The sequence below is a fragment of the Corvus moneduloides genome, chromosome 1 (assembly GCF_009650955.1).
Source record: "Corvus moneduloides isolate bCorMon1 chromosome 1, bCorMon1.pri, whole genome shotgun sequence".
Classification (NCBI taxonomy): Eukaryota; Metazoa; Chordata; class Aves; order Passeriformes; family Corvidae; genus Corvus; species Corvus moneduloides.
This window is the reverse complement of record NC_045476.1, coordinates 38,083,355-38,105,211: the sequence shown is the minus strand read 5'-3', so window position 1 is coordinate 38,105,211 and position 21,857 is coordinate 38,083,355. Positions and strand designations below refer to the sequence as shown.

Below are 21,857 nucleotides of genomic sequence, written 5' to 3'. Positions count from 1 at the left end.
CTCACTTCTAAATGGTAACTGGTTCAGTGATGACCACTTTCATAATTAGTACCATCTTTTAATTGTTTTAAGATAGCCTTAGCTCTCTGTCAGAAGTGTCTGTCCCTGAGGGCGTGTAAACAGTTTTTTCAGCATTCATAATCTTAACAGTTCTCTGCCACGAAAAGAGCAAGTGTCTTTTCCATAGGGCTCTTGATGTGGTTAGTCTAAATGAGGGTGCTAGAATCCTCTTACAGAGGGACACCATAGCAATTTATTTTGCCTCATCTTATTTCCAGGGATAGTGGCCTTTTAATGTGTAAGGTGCTTCTATCCATAATGATGCTTTTTTCTGGTTTCTTTTCTGTGTTGTTGCACTTGGATTCTGAGTTCCACTTAGTCATGATCATTTTGAAGCACTCAGCTCTGCATTAGTGCTGTGAGTTGTCACAGTGCCCTAGAGTAAAAAAGCGTTTCAAGAATGTGAAACATCTGCTTGGTGTTTGTAAAGGTGAATAGTTTCCTTCAGGGGTGCACACAGAGCAATTCCATCCTAGTGCAGCATGCCCAGCCGTCAAGATGCAGGTTATAAATGAAAGATCAGGAAAAGGTCACATACATTTAAATTGAACAGAAAGTAAGCAGCTGTAGCTACCTGTGCATCCTGTGCAGCAACAGTTTACTTGAGGTCTAACAGCCTGGAGTGACTACAGCATCATAATTTCCTATGGAGAATCCCAGCTTTTGAGAGCAGTTGGTTTGTGCTTCTGAGTTCTGTGAGGTCCCAATTTTGGAGAGGCCTGACATGCCCATACCTTTGTTGAGTCAAGATTTATTTATCTTTGTTAGGTAGTCTTAAGAATGGGTCCATGTTTGTGGAAACAGAGCATAAAAAGCCTCTGCTGTGCAGCACTTGGCAGTCCCTTGCTGGATCCTTTCATATCTGTTGTTACACGTCTGCCACACAATCTCACTTGTTCACTGTTGGCAGAGTGCTGTAAATTGCTATGTGTGTCTAGGACATTTTCCACAATGTTTTTCAGGTTTTCTGTGAAATAATGCCTTTGTTGCAGATGCAACATGCTGTTGTCTTCCTCCTTGGAGTTTGTAGTCTTCAAATGATGACAGAGTGTTATTGCAGTTGCTCTGTTTAATGGCGGTCTAGGGATAGGCATATTGGCTTAGTAATTTTGTCCTTCATGTTTCAGGAGGGAGTGTGTTTTCTTTAAACTATATCTGCTAGTTTGCTGGTTCTTTTATCCTGTGACACATTGCACTGGCTCCTTTTTGCTATTTATTGTGCTGAGACTGAGGTCGGCTGCAGACAGCTGGAGGAAAGTCATTCACCATCTCTTATTTTAGGACCATTGTATCATCTATTGTAGGCAACCCACAGATGTTGGATAGCCTGTTCTCTGTGTCTTTCAAAGCAGAAAAAAATTACATTGTGTCTCTTTTTTTTTTTTACAGAAGGTACCTGAGAGGAGTTTTGGGATTGATTATGATTCCAACTCTTTTGTCAAGGATGGGAAACCTTTCCGTTACATCTCTGGTAGCATTCACTACTCGCGGGTGCCCCCGTATTACTGGAAAGACCGCCTGTTGAAGATGAAGATGGCAGGGCTTGATGCCATCCAGACGTGAGTAGCTGTTGACTTTCCAAGTGATTTGTGGTCCTGGCAGCTGTATGAGAAGTCATTAAGAGGAATGCTGCCATTGTTACTTGGTTTATTATTTTGTCTGTAATAGGTGAGAAAGCTCTGGAGAGGTTGAAGGGTGATACAGGATGACCTCTAACCACATAAATGGGGACAGTGGGGCAGGTTGTAGCTAGCAGCCTGTTCCCCTAATGATAGGCAACACCTCTTGCTTCACAGCCCAGGGTGCAAATGTGACCTGAAATAAATTGTTCAACTGTGAACTTCAGCAACTACGTAACAGCTGTACATGCTCTGCCTCTGCCAGAGACATTGTACTCTGGTCAAAAGGCAGACTAGGTGAGAGGAGACAATAACCTAACAGTTAATACTGCCTGGGTTGTATCACCCAGAAACCTTGAAAATATTGGTAAAGACTGCAGTAATATTTAAAGGTATTTCACCAGGAGCATTTAAATTTAGATAAATGAATGGGGAATTAGATGTACTTCTTTAAAAAAAAAGAAGTTTAAACAGCTTTCAGTTTTGTGTGTGTGCACAAACCCCTTAGTCCATTTTTCTTGTCTTTTCTACCTGGTTGTGTACTTAATTCAACAGATGAGGCACAGATAAAAAAAGCTTCAGCTTACTCTTATTTTTGCCATAGCTTCCTTGACAAGGGAAGTGGTGGAAAAGTATAAGGCACAGTCTTTTCAGGAAATGGTTGTGATTCCCAAGCAGGTTTGTTTTCCTTTCTTAAATCATTGAAAGGCTTAGAGCTTCTCTTTGAAACCATCTGCTTTTGTGCTATGGACAGTGCATGTTCTGGCAGTGCAGAGCCTGTAGGCTAAGGGCATTTTGCTCAGTGAGAGTGTTGTACCACCTCTTCTTCCTCACTCTTGAAATTTCTATTGTTGTTAGACCTGCAAGTTGCAGGGTTGCCTTGTACACTTGTATCCTTGGGGATGAGATTAGTCAGAATTAGTATGTGAAGAAGAGACAGCAGGGAAAGAAAAAAAGTTGAATTTTTCCAGATTTAGGATTCTCTATTTTTTTGTGCATCTTAAGACTCTTCCCTGTGTTGGGATGATGCAGTCACTTTTTGGTGAGTGTATTTTGTGGTTATTTTTGTTGTTTTCTATTAAAGAATTGAGTTCTGCCTTCGCTCACATTAATAAGAGCAATGGGATTAGGTAACACACTTGCTCAGGATAGTGTTGCCTGATTTGCCCAAGTAATTACTTCTTGCTGAAATAAAAGTAATTTAAAGTGGACCTGAAAATTATACCTTTTGGTGTCTGGCTTGAAGGTCAGCCTGGGTCCAGACAGTGGCTCTGTGGCTCCCATGATCCATAGTGCCTCATACTTCCCTTATGTGTCTGATTGATTTTCCTCCTCCTCCCAACACCCATGGGTTTTCAGTGCCTTCTCTTAATTTCCAGCTTTTTCAAACAATCCCTTCCTTTTTTTATTTATTTTTTTTTCCAAATTGCCTTTTCATGCCTCTGCTGCATCACTGGCCTTTTGAGATAGGAATTTCTTTTTCCATTTCCCCCATCACTATTGTTCAATGGCAAAATTGCTGTGGGGCTGGTTTGGGATTTTTTCCTGTTGCTTACTCCTCTTCATTTGTAATCTCCCAGCAACAAGGTGTGTTTTTTCCTTCTTTCTTTTCTGCTTTTTTCCCTTGTTGATATCTTGTGCTCTGCTTTACTGTTTTGCATTAGCGTCTTTCCGCTGTGCAGGAAGGAGTGAAGATTTGTGTTGTTTTGCTGGTGCCAACTGATCTCTGTTGGTCTTAGGGGAGCTGAGCTGTGTCTGTTTTGGCACAAAAGGTGCTGTGCAGCTGGCAAGTGGTTATGGCACCTGTGGCTTTAGGTGTTGTTGCTGGATCACATCACAACAGCTTTGTTACAGCCTGTTTTGTTTTGCTAAGAGCAGACTGAGTTTCTTTAACTTTCTCTCCCATTATTGCTCACCTTTGGATCTTTTCTACTATGGTGAAAGATAAATCTAAAAGTGTACCTTAGAAGCAGAAAATACTCCTGTGCCTTGCATTTTCTACAAGAATCAAATCCATGTGTCTTTTCATTTGACACTAATCTCTCTCTCTCTCCTGATGCTGAAAAAGCTCCTCACTAATCAAAAACCCCTTTTGTTTTTCTTTGAAGTTTGCCAATAATCAAGTCTTACTGCTCTTGATAATTTGAGATAAAGCTATAAATATTCATATTACCCCAAAGAAATCTTCTGTGATTTTGGTAAAAAAAGAAATTGGTCTACGTGATTGGGTTTTTGTTTTCTCTTCTGCGCACTTTTTCCTAGATCAGTAATACTGCTAGCAAGGGACTGAGATACAAATTGTGTGAAGTTGTTCTGGAATGAATGGGCAGCAACACTGCCAGACTTTCTGGCAGAATGTGGTAGTTGGAATCCCAATCTTGAGGCAACCTCTGAAGACTGTGATTTTGCTGCTTGGAATTTTTCCCATAAGATAGGGAGCGGTCCTGCTATAATTTGAAGTATGGGAGCATTCCTTGTCCTTATCAAGGCATTCCTAGTGAGGTTTACCACTTCAAGGGAAACAGGATCCTTTTATTATGGGATTGTCCTTGTAAATACCTTGTGGTCAAAGCCAACCAGACATGTTCTTCTTCCTGTTCTCTGCAGCTTCTTTTCCAAAAGGCTCACTATGCCTTGATGCATCATTCTGCTCATGACCGAGTCAGCAGCTCATGCCAGACTCTGGAACGGGTGAAGTCAGTACACGAATATAACTGTCCGCACCTGGTAGCATCTTAAACAATAACAGAACAGGAGAAAACAGGTGACAGAAAGCTTGATCTTGCATTAAAGCTTAAGAGATCAAGGCCTACTCCTTCTAAAGAGCAGATTGAAATTTAATGTTGTGGTCAGTGTCCCAGAAGATGGTGGAGGAGGATGCTGAGGAGCTCACTCCCCACCTCAGCAGGCAGCACACAGAGCTGTCTGGTCACACAGGTAACTGTCCTTGTTTTTAGTTCCTGGACTGTGTCTGCCAGCTGGAAATGGGTGCTGGCTGATAAAGGCATCTGGAAAGCACGAAGTTTGGGTTTTCTTTTGCACGGAGCAAGTAAACAGCCACTAGATGGGGCTGAAGATAAACAGGATTTGCTGATCAGTGGAGATGCTTCCTGGAAGAATCCGCAGTTGCCTTTACAGGCTCATAGAAAGTTAAAGAATGTTGAGCATTTTCTTTGTTTTACTCTATTTGTTGACTAATGAGCAGAAAGCTGTAAACCTGTACAAACTCCTTCTAAGAAAGAGCTACTGTTTAGCATATCTAATATTTAAAATTTAAATACAAATTACTGTTTCTAAAGACTCATATATGAGTAATTTAACTAGAATGCTCATTTATGAAAGTAGTACAATTTATTTAACTTTACAGTATTACAAAAAATCCCACCCTGGTATTACAGAGAGAATTATCTTGTACATTAAGGAATTTGAAGAATTTTGTCTATTGATGATCTCTGAAATAGGAGGGGAAAGCTGTGACTTCTAAAGAAAGGAGGGTTATAGCATGAAGCTTAGAAATTGTGTGTAAATGGAAAGTAAACTCAAATACAGAAGAAGTACCATGTTTCGAGTTTGAAAAAGGATGTGAGTTTCCTTTATAAATTCATTGTTCTGTAACTAAAGCAGTACAAGATTAACAACTGACTATAAATTTCTACATTGGTATGTAACAATTATGCTCATTAAAGATAACAATTTCAAAGCAAAATTATTTCATTTTAGACCATCACTAGCTGTAGAAAATACATTGGGGGATTAAAGTGTCTTAATAACAATTTTTAGACCAGTGTTAAAAATAAATTTTTATCATGATTCATTATGTAAAAAAACACTTTCAAATAAGTTTTTTTCTTAGTCTTCTTCCCTTTTTCTCCACCAGAATCTGTTTTTTTTCCAGTGTTGTGGTCAAGCATGTGACATAAATGAAAACTGGTTTTGGAAGAATTTTTCTATCTTCTTCCATCTTGAGCATAAGGGAGCTGGAGAAACCCTTTCGTCCTCACCTCAGACAATATTAAGCGTATTTAAACAAGTTCATAAAACTCTTGAATGAGTATATTTTCACATGGTTCATATATTCTTTAAATGCACTTGTAGTTTTTTTTACAAGTGAGTTAGTCGTGTTTCAGAAACAATTAGAGCAGCTTGACTCAGAAATAAAATATACCACATAGAGGAAAAAATTTGCTCTTTGATGCCTGAGTGTATTGCTTTGACTCCATCCTGGCACTCAAATTTTAAGCTTTATCTTTTCAAACAGAGGCTTAAAATTTTGGCATTTGAGATATAATATTAAGGTTGAAAGATTATAATTTTTGTATTTGATGTTCATGTGCATATTTGTCTGGGTATGGCCATTTCATTACTGTACTCATGTGAAGCTTGTTTTTCTTCCTTATAGAAAACATTGTTTTAGGATTTTTCTTTCCCTCTTGGGTAGTTTTTTCAAAATTAAATGTGGAACATACTAACAAACCCAGGTGGTAAGAAAAGTGTTGCCTGAGAGGATGTTTTCTTGACTAGGAACAGTTTTGTGAATTTTAGAAATTTTTCTCAAATTAGTTCTCTCTGGAACAGTGGCAGCAGTGTTCCTAAAAGGATTACAAACCCACGTGCAAAACAGTAAATGTATGAAGAATAAATTTTCCCATTCCCTTGAATCCTTGCTCAGGTTGTACTCATCCCTAATTTTACTCTGTCTGAGCTAGACTGCCACTTAGTAGTATGGCAAACAAAACATTCGTGATTGTCAAGCAGGGACCATCAGCTACAACACTACTCGTGGTAGTTGGTAGATTAGTTTCTTTATTGTCTTGCAACCAAAGTGTGGTTTTTTTTATTTCTGTGAGATGTTCTGGGCTGAGGTTGTGGTCTCCTAAGTCCTGGAGGTAGGAGAGAGGTGTTCTTTCAAATGGTGATCTGCACGTTTGGCACCTTTATTACTTAGTTGAAATTAAGCTTTACTTTGTCCAAGCTCTTGGACACCTTAGCATCTCTTAACTTGACCATTCTTCCTATGGCGGTTTTCCAGAACTTGCATTGTTCCTGGTCCATGAAAACTTTCAGGACCTAGATGCAATATCATTTGAGGCTTAGGTGTTTTTCAAGTTCCTTGCAGTGGCAGCGGCGTAGACCTGTCAGCCAGGTTGGTGTTCCCTGTGCAAGCTGGGTGATCCATTCATGAAGGGTCATGTGCTGTTTTGGGCAAGCTCATTTTTGGCCTCCTCCTTCATGAGTGGTTTACCACATTCATCTCCTCATCAACCTCCCACCACTATGCAGCTGTAACTGTTTACTTAAATTTAGGAACAGACATCGTGGTTTCAAAATGGCACTCCCAGAACCTGTTCTTACCCCGACAGGGACTCCTGCAGACATAACCCTAGTTTCAGTATTAATTTCAATGCCTTCTGCCATATGAAATACCTCACAAAAGAAAGGCTGTAGAGTTACTCTTGTCTTTTACTGATCTGAAGGATGAGCAGCATTACTGATCTCTGGGGTATGTAGTGCAGATAGTTGCTATTCGGAATTCTGGTTTAGTCTCAGTTTCCTAATGGAAGGTGATTTTCTCTCTCAATAGGTATATCCCATGGAACTACCACGAGCCCCAGATGGGCACGTATGACTTTTCTGGTGGCAAGGATCTAGAGTCTTTCCTGCAGCTTGCCAATGACACTGGATTGCTTGTTATCCTGAGAGCTGGACCTTACATCTGTGCAGAATGGGACATGGTATACAACCTTTTGTAACAGCTCATTTCTAGGGTAAATCTAGTGCAAGTATTTCTTAAAGTAGACAGACTTACTTGGTGTGTCCTTGGACAAGAGTCTTGGTTTAGTGTATTAAAATCCATGCATCCTAAGTGACTTCTTACAATACAAACTTACTCTGTATTTTTTTTTTAATTAGGAATTACTACTTTCTTGTAGAAAATCAGTTTTCCTGTCTCAGTATATGTCTTGATAAAATGCTAAATTCTTCTTAGTTTTCCTAAAAATGTCTCTGAAGTGTTTCCCTTTCTTTTCCCAGGGAGGTCTTCCTGCATGGCTGTTGGAAAAGAAATCTATTGTTCTCAGGTCTTCTGATTCAGGTAGAGGCATAGAAAAAGGCTATCAAAAATACACTGTAGCAGCAAGGCGACTTGCTGTGTGAGACCATTACTAGATAATTCATATTTCAGCTCAAGTTTTCTTGGGAGTAAAATCTTCAATACTTTTAGTTAGAAATGTGCATTCAAAAAGTATATAGAACAAACAAAGTAGGGGAGAAAGTTTCCAAGGTATTGTCAAGTTGGTGCCAAGAGGGGAATCATTGTCACTGTTGAGGAAAAGACAGTCTTTGAGGTTTTTGGTTTTGCCACAGCCACTCATAATGGGGATCCTTCTTGACTGGTCAGTGTGCAATCCAGAAGTAGTTACAGGATTCTCATGTGCTCCTGTTAATGGACCAGACATGGAAGAATGAGATGAGACAGGAGATTAATGTGTTTATTGAGGTGAATGTAGGGGATGAACATGTAGATGTCATATCCAAGTTCAGTTCTGCTGATTGTGGGTTAAATTATCTATTTTAAAAAATAGTACATAGATCAACATTTGAATTTGTCTTCTTGTTGAAATGTATTAGGGCAACCTGTGAGACATAATGAAGTCCCTTTGATAATTTTCCAAGTTCATCGGTATTTAAATGTTTTATTTTTTATTAAACTGTACTGGAAGCATTTATGAACAAGTGTAAGAGCACATTTGTTCAAGTATAAGACCAATCTGTTCATTAAATGCTGTTCATAATTTACATAATTAGAACACTATGTAAAAGTGACCCATATGTAATTTAAAACGAAAATAGAAAAAAGCAGAAAAGTTGAGAAATGTTTATGCTTTGTGTGTCACAGATTACCTGGAAGCAGTAGAGAGATGGATGAGTGTCCTTTTGCCAAAGATGAGGCCTTACCTCTATCAAAATGGAGGTCCAGTCATCATGGTGCAGGTAACTTTCTGAAAATCAGATGAACCCCAGCAGCATGAATGCTTACACTGCTCTTGCAGACGCTCCATGGGTCTTGGGTGGTGGTGTCACAGGTGTTTCTTAAGTTTCAGGTAGCTGAAAGATTCTGATGAAATACCTTGTCCTAAAGAACTGAATCCACTGTTTCTAGAAGTCAAAGAGCATTCATCTGCTCTGTCAAAGTTGTTTCCCACAGTCATATAAAGCAGTAGAGGGAACTTCTATGGCTTTTTAGATCTGAGGTTCATGGCAATTCTCACATAAAGCCAAAATACATTACAATTGCCTGAAACAATCTGACAGGAAAAAGGGGAATAAGAATACCCTTAGATAGAAGGAAAAGCAGTATGGAGTAAGCCTAACTTAAGATGTAAATGTTTCAGGACACAATATTTTATGTTCATGGTGAGTAGCTTCTGTCCTAAACTCCTTCTAGATGTGCAGGAGTGATTGTTCTATATTTGTAGTATTTGATCATAACAAAGCTTTATTTCAATTTTTTTAAACTCCCTGACTGGCACAGTGTGGGATAAGAGAAACTTCTTGTAATATGCCCAAGATAATTTTGTTGAACAGTGTGTTTTGTCTGTTGAGCAAAAGCACTGGGAAAAATTGTTCTTTGGCAGAAATAGGATGATTATAACAGGACCTTCAGGACTGGAACCTATTGGTTCTGGAGCTGAAAAGTTCATCTCCTTGGAAAAGGGGCAAGATGCGTACCTCTCAGTAATAGCAGAGTTGTCCTCCCTTAAGTCATTTTGAGTCTATTGCAGGGCTTTGTGGTTCATGTGAGCCGTTTTTAGATGTCTCTGTTCTGGATGCCCAGTTTAGTTGCAGTTTTGATCATTTCACAACGTGGTTTTATTGTTCTGCTTGGGAGGTGAGTTATAGATCTCAAATTTTAATAGAGACTGTATTATGATCGCTGTAGCTAATTAGATACTTCAGGAAGGGGGAGGAATTTTGCAGGAAAATGTCTTAGCTCTGCACAATGATTGCTCCACTGTAAGATACAGGTGAGAGGAATGAGTCTTGTCTTCTCTTACTCCTCCCATCTGGAGTTAAAATGACATTTTCAACATTGCTATCAAAGGACGCAGAGGGTTGGACTTGTGCTTTCTGTTTTTGTTATCAGATGCAGACTGAATTGGTTATGGCTTTACTGACTTGCTTTTGCTCTGCAGGTGGAGAACGAGTATGGAAGCTACTTCGCTTGCGACTACAACTATCTGCGTTTCCTTCTGAAGCTCTTTCGCCTGCATCTTGGGGATGAGGTGGTGCTCTTCACAACTGATGGTGCAAGCCAGTTTCACTTGAAGTGTGGGGCTCTCCAGGGTCTTTATGCAACAGTGGACTTTGCTCCAGGTTGGAAAGTGCTGTTTGATTCCAGAAATTCTGAGTTGTGTGTGTTTGTGGCAGAACAAACTGACTTGACTGCTTGCCAAACCTACCTGCTTTGTTTAAATGGGGTAATAGGTGTTTATGTACATCTGATGTGTGCTTAAACATACAAGAATCACCCATGAGCTCCCAGTTAGAAAATCATAATCACTTCCTTGATTCTTGAAATCATGAATAACCAATTTACATTGCTCATAGTGCATATCTCCTAAAAATTAGCAATAATAGTTGGCATTGATTCCATGTGGTTTTTAATTTTCTTTTTTGGTGGTGGGGTTTTTTAATGTCCTCTGTCTGTCTTAGAATCCAGCCATCCAAATACATTTCTTTTTAAGCCAGAGGTTATTATAAAAAAAATTACTGTTGAAGATCATCATTAGGAGTGTGCACACTGCTACAATTTGCTGTGATATAGGCCTGAAGAATGGCTAAGCATCAGTAGTGTGATCAGAGAGTACCCTTTTGACAGTAGAGTTAAGGATTTAAATGTTCATATACTGCATGGACTTGACAAAACAGGCTTAAAGCACAAGAAACAAACTCCAAGACAGATGTTTTAATTTTTTTTAATGTGAGGCTTCTTCTGCACATTATTCTCTCTACAGCCAAACACGTGCTTAGCAGGGATCTGTTTTCTTGCAAGTTGAATGATATTGTGAACTCCTTCATGTGTATCCTTTATGCAGTGGTGAGCTACTCACTAGAGTGATTATTTCCAGCCACTGTGGCTTGAGCCACTAGGAGTGATCAAAAGTGAAACACCTCTTTAAAGATTGCCTGGCTTCTGTTCTTCCCCGTAGCCTTGGTGACATAACTCCAGACTTAGACTTTCCAATGATCAAGTAGCAATTCTGACACATCTCAGACTTCTTTGTGCCAGGATGTCATTTCTGAGAAAAGCTGGATTTTCAAAAAATGTATCTCAAAATCCAAGACATGTACACGAGCATGCATACATGCACGTATATATTTTAAGTAAGTTTTGCAAATTAAACATTGGAATCAAAAGTATCGATTCCTGTGTTTGCTGGAGTAACTTTCTTTTCATGTATTTTGCTAGGCTGGAAGGGAGATAAGACACCAATTTCAGTAAAATGAAGGACCCAGAAAGTCATGGTTATAGCAACTCAATTTTATTTCTTTCTGTTTGTAGGTGGCAATGTCACAGCAGCATTCTTAGCTCAAAGGAGCAGTGAACCTAAGGGCCCTTTGGTATGTCTTATCACTTAAATTTTTTGTGTAATTTCTACTCTTGAAGTTGTTAATCAGAGAGGGGTTGACAGCAATGCACTGAACAATTTTAGGGACCTGTTGACAAAGCCATAATTTCCAAGTCAGAACAGAGGAGCTTCTGTGTGTGTTTGTCAAACCCATGTTAACTGCTGCTCTGCAAATGCTGTTTTAGTCTCAAAAAGTATTGATTTTGTTTCAGTAGTTTTCCTTGCTAAGACAAATGTTTACAAAGCAGCGGAAACACTAAGGATGGTTAGATGAGTTAGTGAGATATGTGTGTAGGTGGAAGTTAAAAGCAAAATTAAAAGGGCAGGTTAGAAGTTGCTTCCTGTTTTCAGCTACCCTGGAGGTTTTGCACATATATATATGTGTGTAAAACTATAAAGCTATAATGGGATGTGAGAACACTGGAAGCCATTTTGACAAAGGGAGAGGGCCCATTGAGGGTACAAGATTATCTCTGTGCTATGGAGTTGTTTAGAAAGCAATTTGAAATATTTATTTTTCATTACATCCAGTCTGTGTATGTTATTCTGCAGAGAATAGCATCATTTATTTGAATTCCAAGCATCTGAAACATGCCCTTGTTGACAGGTTCCCAGGAAATCCATGGTCCTTGGTGCCTAAGCAATTGTTTTCAAAGTGTCCCTATAAAATGACTAAAACAATCTCTTAATTTCTTTGACCTGTAGTCTGCTGCAAAGGACTGATTTAGTATAGACCTTGCTGTATTTATTGTAGTTCAAAAATGGCTCAAATTAGTCAAGGTGCCTTTTTCTCCTTCCCTCTTACAGTTAGGAACTTTAAATCACATTGCATTCTGTTCTTGTTCCCTCTTGATGTTTTCCCTTCCTCTTTTGCCCTTCCTCGTTTCAGGTTAATTCTGAGTTTTATACTGGATGGTTGGATCACTGGGGGCACCGTCATTCTGTTGTGCCCGCACAAACTATAACTAAAACACTTGATGAAATCCTGGCACGTGGTGCTAATGTTAACCTGTAAGTGTGTGTTCAGCAGAGCTTAATTTTGGGGGGATTTATTTTCCCAGTTCAGCAAAACCTGATTTTTTTTCTTTTTAGGTACATGTTTATAGGTGGGACTAACTTTGCCTATTGGAATGGTAAGAAATTATTTAAATGATAGTAGTGGTGGAGGGGAGCTGTTTATTAATTAGGTAGTAATGTATTCTGTGAAAGAATAAGGTGTGCCTACTTACACATGGCTAAAGATGACTGCACTAGCTGTTCTTTGTTTATTGCCAGCACGCTGTACTCAACCCACATAGTGTTTGTCTTTGCCAAGGCTACTTCTGCTTCACTCAGTCCTGGGAAACAATTGAGACACAGATAAATGTTTTTCTCTTCAGAATATTTCACAGAGCAGTGTAAGCTCACAATGATGTTGTCCTCCATCAGGAATAGTTTTTTTATGCCAAATCCCAAACATCAAGGCCTACACTGAATCTAAAAATGTAGCAGTCTGGCTGTAATCAGAAAGAATTCTGAAAGTAGATACCTTTGGAAAAAACCATTTCTTCTCCTGTTTGTATTGCTCTTTCTTTTTTCCTCTTCCCCTAGGTGCTAATATGCCTTATATGCCTCAGCCCACTAGTTATGACTATGATGCTCCACTGAGTGAAGCGGGAGATCTGACAGAAAAGTATTTTGCCTTGAGAAAAGTCATTGGTATGGTGAGTGTCCCCAGGGCATTTTTGGAATGGTTCTTTGAAACATCCCCAGTGTACGCCAGACTCTCTTGTTCTTGTGTTGGTGTAAATTACTCCTCAATTTACTATTTTCTGCAGCTGGGGTAAGTGAAATGGAACAAGACAATTAGGCCAACCTAACTGCTTCTTGTTACAAAAGGGAAAAAATCTTGCACCTCTCTAGCTGTTCTTTCTGTCTCAATGGCTTCCTCCTTCCTTTTAGAGGAGAGAATACTGCTGTAGGCCTGACACTGACATGATTCACCTCTCCCCTTTTGCTGTATTTGTTTTCTCTCAACTGAAGGTCAGTAAGGTGAATCAGCTCACTCAGTTGGATGAGAGCCAGTGCTGCCACAAGGGGAGCAGAGGGAGGTGGGAAGGGTTTGGCTGGCAGTAGAGATGGAGGAGAAGTGTACAGAGCCTTTTCCTTGCAGCATCAATCAGCCATTCAGTCAGCTTAGGCTTGTGACCTGATGTCAGCCCAATGTATGCAGCAGCTTAGTGCTTTGGCTGTCTATCCCAAGCTTCATGTTGAGGTTTTGGGCCTCTGTGAGAAAGGCCAGGCTTACTCAAAAGGACACGTCTTCGTTTTGTGTTTTCACAAACTGCACCTAGTGGGTGGGACCAGGTTTGCCTTGCTGTAAAAATGCACAGTGTCTCCACAAACTGGAGACTGAAGGGAAACGTGGAACCTGTGTCTGGGTTTTGAGTAGCCTTGCACTGGAGGCTGTTCAGATGAGGCTTAAAAACAGGTTCCATGTGAATGCCAAGGCTCAGGCTTGTAGTCGCTATCCTGTTGCATACCAGCAACACTCCTGTTCACTAGAGGACATTTTTATTCTGGGAGTAGATCTCCCAAAACTGTACTACACTTTCGCTAGGGTTGAGCATGCCCTTGTCCCTGTAACTGTGGAAGGCCTGCTGTGGATTTTTTTCTTCAATTTTGTCATTATCCCTAATCCTGATGGATAAATTGGTGGGATAATTTTGACGGCCTTTCCAAGGGGAGTTTCCTGTCTTGATACAGCTTTTCCCACCAGAGAAATCCATCAACTTCCTGGTTTTGAGTTGTTTTCTTCAAAGTGCAAGATCCCTCTCTGAGATGTAAGTAGTATTCTAGTGCACTGAGAGAGCCTTAATAAGATGTGAAATGTTCACTATAACCTCAGATGTATTGGGTCATTTTTTGGTGTGGTTGGTTTCTTTCTTACTTTGCATATCCATAGATTTTCAGTAAAGCTTTCCTGTCACTGCTGTGGATTCTAAACATGTAACAATTTATCTACTCTGTTGCGGTTTGAGGTAAAGATGATGAAAGAAAAGAAAGTTGCCTGTAACAAATGTCTGTGTTCAGTATGTTGGCTGTGCTACCAGGATAACTTTAAAGTCTTCCTTTACATTTGCCATTAGTTAAAAAATGTAATAAAGAAGAATAATTTCAGTCTACAGCTTCTTCCAACTGCTGACAGCATTCTATTAATTTTTACTATTTGGGGTGAAATTTTTTACTCTTGACTTCTTGGGTGAATACAGATTTTGTTTAAGTCTAGATATCTAGATTATTTTCAAATGCAGAGGAGAAGAAATGAACTTTTACCTGGAAATGTAAATTAGGCTTTCATCCATCTGTAATTGACACTTGACAGGATAGCACTGGGGATTATATATGCTGTGGTCTGTTAAAATCAAAACAAAAACCAAACTGAAAGAACAAAAAAAACGCCACCCCAACTAAACAAACAACCTTTGTCTTGGCGCGGAGGTAGCTTTTGAGCAGCATGAGTTTTACGCTGCTTATACCATGTGTAAGCCTTAGAAAACCATGCCTTGTGCATGATTTCCTCTTGCATTTCAAGTGGAAATCAAAGTAAATCAAATATCTTAAGAAAAATTCCCTTTCAGCCCCTAGCCATATGTATTTTAAAAAAACCTGACAAGGTAAGCACTCTGACGTCACGAAATTTGCAGATGGAGACACTTCACAAGGGTGGGCTTTTGTGCGTGTTTGTTAAAATGTAGGCTTGGATTGCTTTTTCACGTGGGTATCTCATCTGCAGCAGTTTTTTCTTTACTATGCAGACAGGCCATGTCTAGTTAATGGAAGACGAGATGGGAAGAGTGGATATAAACTAATGGCAGGAGAGGGAGAAGGGGATGATGACAAGGAGAAAAGAAGGTTATAGGCTCAGAAAGGAGAAGGCCCAGTTATTGGGCAGAAAGCCACTGTCTGGTCTGCCATGCCTCAAAGGTGTCCAGGAAAGTAGTGAGCTGTGGTCTCAAGGCCTGTTTCTCAAAGACCCCAGTCCTGACAGTAATGGATTAGCAGGTGGTGGTGGTGGGATATTTTAACTCTGAAAGGAAAGGCACAAGAGGCTAATACTTTCTGTAAGGAAGTATTGCTGACAAAGAGTCTGGTGGAAATGCTGTCCTACAGATTTGGAAAGGTTTATTCAAGCTCCCATGAACTGGGGAGAGGACTGCAGAAAAGCTGTGGAGGGCTGTAACTCAGGCTGTAGCCACAGGAGAGCTCCAAGGGCACTGGGATTTTTTGGCAGCTCACTTTGTTCGTTATACTTTTTACCTTTACCTAGAGTTGAATAGTTATTAAAAATTTTTTGCCATATGTGATCAAGTCAGATTTTTTCTTCAAAAAAAAAAAATCTTCATCTTAAGACTAGATGCAGCTGTAACCTTTAGGGAGGTTATTTACTTTAAGCCAAAGTTCTAATTTTATAAGTTGTGAAGTATAAAGTGAGAATTCAGTTAAAGTGTGTTTGTATTTAACTTTTGTGTGTGTGTGTCTTTTTTTTTTCTCTTTCTCTTTCTAGTATAAGCAGTTACCAGAAGGTCTTATCCCTCCAACAACACCCAAATTTGCATACGGGAAGGTTCTCTTGCAGAAGGTAAATTAACATCTGTAATACACCATGTATCTTTTCATAATGCTCTCTGTTTGCTTTTTACAAAAAATGTTTGTAAGGGTGTCACAACAGGGTCTAGATATCCTACAAAATAAAGACAAAAACCTTGAAAGCAAACTTTGAGAAAGGAGGGAGCAGAGCTTGGGAGTTAGGAATCATGCCCATATTAGAAAATGATCAAATGCATCTTACGTGGATGTAAAAAGATAGTGTTTACAGTATGCAGTATGTGCCTGAAGCTTTACTAAACCGAAACTAATGTATTATTAACACAACAGTAGCATAGTTGTTAAAGATAACTCATGTATCAGTAATGTAGCTGGGAGGAATGTTACCATGAGACTTAAAAGCAAAGAGTGGTTTTGTTGCTGATGATGCCTCTAAAGTGGAAGGAAAAGTAGGATATACATATTTTAAATACTTCTGGGTGTTTAAATTTTTTAATGTGAAACATTTTGGATCAATCTGAAAGTTTTATTGATAAATTTTATGACAAGATTTGTGCAAATCTGTAGCTGATGAGAGAAATTAAATCAGTTCCCTGCTGAGGGAAAAGCACACAGAACTAAGCATTCAGAACCCAGACTTGCTATGTAGTGTCTGACAGCAGTGGTATAGCTGGTCAGCTCACAAGTATCTGGGGTTTGACCATAGCACCATCATTTTAGGACCAAGGACAATTTTCTCTGAGATATGGTTGAGAGCTAGGTTCCTGCAGTGAGTGAAGTGGATGGTTTAGTGGGCAACAGAAGAGACAGCAGGTATGAATTTGGCAATACTCTCTCTGCTGGGCTCAGACAAGTTTCGAGATGGAGTATTACTGTGGTTGATGTGCTGGATACTGTAGCTCCTAATGCTTTGTCTTTATACTTTGTAATTTCAGTTTGACAGTTATTTTCCAATTAGTGATGTATCTGATATGTTACCTTCTGCAGCTGAAGCATTGCAAAATTTAGTAGTGATAAGGCTTTGCAGGCACTTTCAAGTCATTCTGCTCAAGTGGTAGGCAGGAGTACTTTTTGCATGAAAGTGGTTCACCTGTGAAGTTGAAATAGATCATATCACTTTCAACAACCTTTGAGTTCTTACCGTGTGAGGTTTCACTGAACTGGCAGTGGTGACTAATTATAGGCTCTTATTGCTACACCCACCACTCTGGCTGCTGTCTTAGGTTGCAAGCAATTGGCAGCCCAGTTATCAGATTTTGACTCTCCCATCTTGTCATGGTTCATGGCTCTCAGATAAGGCTGTCCAGTTTTACTAGAATGAGGAACTTTCTCTTTCATGCCTTCAAGAAATGAATGCTGCTGGACTCTCACAAAGGAGTCAGATGACCAAACTTGCTCAAATATCACATCTTTGACCTGACCTGCACCTTCTACACTTTCTGACTTTTTCACTCTCCAGGCAGCAGTTTTAGGAATCCAGATGGCGTGCCTAAACTGCCAGATGTAAAGTTCCTGTCATGCCTGTATATATATTGCCATCTGCACTGAGAGCCTCTGGAACTGTTTGCTGTGAAGAAGGCGACCTTTTGCTGTGGGACCCACTGCTTAACTTCACCAGCAGTTTATTCTTCTGGGTTTCCCTGCAACACAAGACAAGTCTCCAATCACAGAGTGCTTGTATTGTGTCAGCCCAAAGCTGCCTTCCCAACTCCATTCTAGCCCCAGCTGGAACCAGGTCCAAGCATCTTCTTGTGTGGAGAAGCCTGAACGTATTTTGGTGAATATCGGAGAGGGAATATTCTAAATAATAGCATTTAGCTTTGGTAACAGTAAACTTCCTAGCTACATCATTTGCATGACAGTCAGTGCTAACACAGGTACTGTGTGGATCTTCACTCTGCAGCTGAGGTCCATCAGTCAGTCTGCCATAGAGAGCACTGGATCTACTCCAGTGAACCAACTCCCTTGACACTTTTGCAGAAAGGAAGAGAGAAAGGAGATTCTGGAGTATTTTCGGGCATCATATGTTGTACTTTACCAGAGGTACATGTAACCAGAGCAGACTGTTCTCTGTCTTTTTTATTCACAAGATATTCTTTGGCAGTTCAGTCTTTAAGTACCAACTCCCCTGATCAGGCAATTGTTCATTTTGAGTTATTGATTTCTTTCTAAAAATCCTTCTGGGTGGGAAAAATACAGTTTATTAAAAGATGCTGGAAACACTGACATTGTTATATAAGAGAAAAGGCAGGAAAGCAGGTGATAAGGAAAAAATCCTGTTGCATAGATGCAAAAGAGAAGTGTTGAAGATGGGGAAATGGGGGCAAGCAAAGGCAGAACTGCAGTAGATGGGCTCCAGAAGTGTGAACAAGATGATAGGTTTTAAAGATTTAAGACCCAGAACTTGGGAAGCATTCTTTCCGGAGGAAAATAAATGACTCTTAGTGCCTGCAATGTGTCCACATGGCTGTGTAGGCTTGTGAGCAGGTGGTAGTTTCTGGTCACCGCTTGGAGAGCCCTGAGAAATGCTTGGTCACAAGGAAGTGCTTGCCCTAGCAGAGCAGCCTGCAGACTCAGATTCTGGAGGTGTACTCAGTTCTTAGGATGTGGAGAGCTCAAGCAATAGCAAGTAGCAGGCAGTGCTGGTGTGTATTGGGGCTAGAAAGGGATTAAGCAAACAGGATGCTGCCAGTAGTTGGTATTCCTGTTGGAGGTATTTTGTTTCCTTTTTCTTTGATGGTTGACCTTACACTTGGGTTTTGAGGACTTTGCTTTGGAGGTTTAAAAAAGCATTGCTATTTCTATTAGTAGTCATTTGTTGTTTTACAGGCTGCTTTTAAAAATTCCTGGCAATATTTGTAATTTTTAAGTTTACTGTTAAATTTCTCTTGTGATACTGATGGTCCACTAAGTAGCAGTCAACAGGAGTTTGCAGCAAGACCGAATCTTGTGTTGAAGGTTTTCTTGTATGTACCACGGAAGACTGAAAAGCTGAACAAAAAAATCCTACTGAAGTTTCAAAGAAACAAGCTTCTACCAATCTCTTAAGTGAATCATATATGGTTGACCCATATTCAGAATAGAAGCCCCTTTGGTAGCAGGGACTTAAAAAAAAAGTCAGACAAATGTACAAGCTGCTAATACTCAGGTCAGCAAGGCACAAAGCAGCATTCATTGCTGCTTAGTAGCTCATTCAAGTGACTATGTCTTAATGGTGCTTGTATTCATTTCTGGTTTCACTGTCCAGCTGAGGCTAAGACTATTAATCCCCATAGGATTGTTAAATTCTATTGATTATCTCTGTCAGTGTCTGTGCATCTCTTGCTTCACAGCTCTTGCTGAAGACCTGGTAGTTCAGTGTTTCCTGTGGCCTGGCAAATCCTGCATATTGCTGTAACATTACTGGCTCCCTTGGAGGAGCACAAGATAAGGAATGGACCATGTATGCAGTGTGGAATGTTTGGGAAATTTTACTCTAGGAAAGATGATTGCTATTTCAGGTACAACGTTTAAACTGAAAACATAAGAGCAAACTACTTTCATCAAAATTTTGCAAATCATGTTTGACCAGCAGTCTTTTAGCCCAAGCAAACATGCTTAGCTGTGGGCTAGTGAGGGTGACCCAGCCTCCAGGTAGTGTTGGTGTTATCTTTTATATACTTATGGCTTCCTTTTGCTTGGTTGTTCCTGGCAAGAGTTAATATAAGCTCATTTCAAGTCTGTTTAGGTCTGTGTCTACGTGGTTGTTGTGGTTTAATCCTGGTAGGCAGCTAAGCACCAGGCAGCCACTCATTCTCTGCCCCAGTAGGGTGGAGAGAATCAGAAAGGTAGAGGTGTGAAAGCTTGTGGGCCGCAATAAAGACAGCTTAGTAGGTAATGCAAAAACTGCATGCATAAGTACAGCAACATAAGGAGCTCATTTGCTACTACCTTCGTGGAGGGAGGCATTTGGCCTTCCTCAGGGAAGCAGGGCTCCATCACAGAATCATTAATGTTGGAAAAGACCTCTAAGGTTGAGTCCAAGCATTAACCCAGCCACTACTGTCTTCTTCAATAAACCATGTTCCAGAGTGCCACATCACAGACCTTTTGAACAATTCATGCGTTTTGGTTACTTGGCAAGATAAACACTTGTCACTCCAGGCATCTCCCCTTCCTCATTTTCCCCCCAGTTTTTATTGCTGAGCATGGCACCATATGGTACAGGATATCCCTTTGGTCAGTGGGGGTCAGCTGTCCTGGCTGACCTGTGTTCCCTCCCATCTTCTTGTGCATCCCCAGCCTACTCTCTGGTGAGAGAAGCAGAAAAGTTCTTGACTCTGTGTAAGCCATGCTCAGCAATGCCCAAAATATCCCTGTGTTATTAACAGTCTTAGCAAGAATCCAAAATACAGCCCCATACTAACTACCATGGAGAGAATTAACTGTATCCCAGCCAAAGCTGCAGACTTAGTTATGGGTACATAGAAAATTCATGCTGGCTTCTGTTGCATCACTGTGAAATACTGTATGTGCATTTTAATATTTCAGTACAACTTTCATGTAAGTTCTGAAAAAATTCAATATTTCTGTTATTGAAGTACCTTCAGAAGTTTGTATTGCTGTGAGTGCTCTTACATTATACAGTTTTACATTATTTTAAACACCCTTTTTTTAGTAAGCATTTGAATGTAAATCTGATATGTGAGAGGTATGTGAATGTCTAATGTGTAGTTACCACTGAACAGTGATAATAATTCTGGTGAAACAGACTGACATCTTCCATGAAAAATTGCATGCTAGTGATTTTTTAAGCTTGTAAGACACTAGGCATATTATGTGTATTTTGACCAACCTAAAACTGATGGTGGTCTTTGAGAGAGAATTGTAGATGGGTAGAAAATTCCATAATCACAAAAGGAAATTACAGATGGCAAAAAAAGGCAATTTAATTGTACACATCTAAGTCCTTATTCAGCAAGGTATTCACGTGTGTGACTAGCCTAAACCTTGCTCCCAGTCTCATTAAAATTAGTCCAGCTTCTTACATGTGACAACTGAATTTCAGCCTTAGAGTTTCTAAAATAATTTAAGACTAAATAGGGTAAATTCATCTTGGATGGCTCTTGATGGAATTAAACTGTATCCCTACTTAGCTCAGAATCATTCCAGTGGGAATCAGTGACATTTTCCCTAGCTTGATTCTAAGTATAATTGAGCAAAATTTAGATAATATATTGCGTTGTATTAATTGTCCAGAACAGCTGCATTTGTTTATAGAACTTTTGTGAGAAGCTCCTGGGTGAGTTCTAGTTAAATAATAAAGGGTCACTTTTATATTTATGAATGCATAGCAAAATTAGAACATCTGGTTTTTTTAAAACACTGCTCTACATGTAGCATATTTCTTTCAGAGTTTGTCGGTTGTCTCTGCTGTGTTGTATTTTAAATGTGTCTGCAAAGATGGTATAAAGATTTATTAACTTTCTGGACACATGCAGCTAGCTGGCTTGGTGGCTGGATGTGCAAGCTGTTATGGACTGAAACTTACTGACCTTTATGTATCTGCCTTTTCTGTGCTGCAGGCAGGCACTGTGTTGGAGGTTCTTGATGGACTGTCACCTTCTGGACCAGTGAGAAGCACTTACCCATTGACCTTCGTTGACCTAAAGCAGGTGAGGGTTCCTTCAGTAGGCACTTTGCAGTAATTTTGTAAAGTTTATTTGAACAACCCTCTCTGGTATTACTCTTCTTATGTCATGTCTTAAACTTTACCTAGCACAGAAGTAATAGTATTATAAAGGTATCCAGGATTTTTGCATTGGAGGCCTTTCCATATTCTACAGTGCTCCTGTTTGCACCTGGGATTTTCTTCTTCCCCTGGATGTAGGTATCTGTGCTGTCTATGCTTTCACCTTGGTTTCTCTCCTCTCTGAAGTATTAATTTTCAGGTTTTTAAGACACTTTTTTTAAAAATCATCTT

At 39.8% G+C, this 21,857-nt stretch overlaps 1 protein-coding gene across 1 annotated transcript in view; it reads left to right on the top strand.

The window, feature by feature from the left end:
- Nucleotides 1-21,857, top strand: part of GLB1 (galactosidase beta 1) — a 41,320-nt gene that overhangs the window by 8,616 nt on the left and 10,847 nt on the right. Inside the window, exons 2-12 of the mRNA XM_032106323.1 lie at nt 1,450-1,619; nt 7,261-7,411; nt 7,710-7,770; nt 8,575-8,669; nt 9,872-10,052; nt 11,242-11,300; nt 12,198-12,319; nt 12,401-12,441; nt 12,899-13,011; nt 15,855-15,929; nt 21,460-21,549. Coding sequence (XP_031962214.1) covers nt 1,450-1,619; nt 7,261-7,411; nt 7,710-7,770; nt 8,575-8,669; nt 9,872-10,052; nt 11,242-11,300; nt 12,198-12,319; nt 12,401-12,441; nt 12,899-13,011; nt 15,855-15,929; nt 21,460-21,549 — 1,158 coding nt within the window. The remainder of the gene's footprint in view (nt 1-1,449; nt 1,620-7,260; nt 7,412-7,709; nt 7,771-8,574; nt 8,670-9,871; nt 10,053-11,241; nt 11,301-12,197; nt 12,320-12,400; nt 12,442-12,898; nt 13,012-15,854; nt 15,930-21,459; nt 21,550-21,857) is intronic.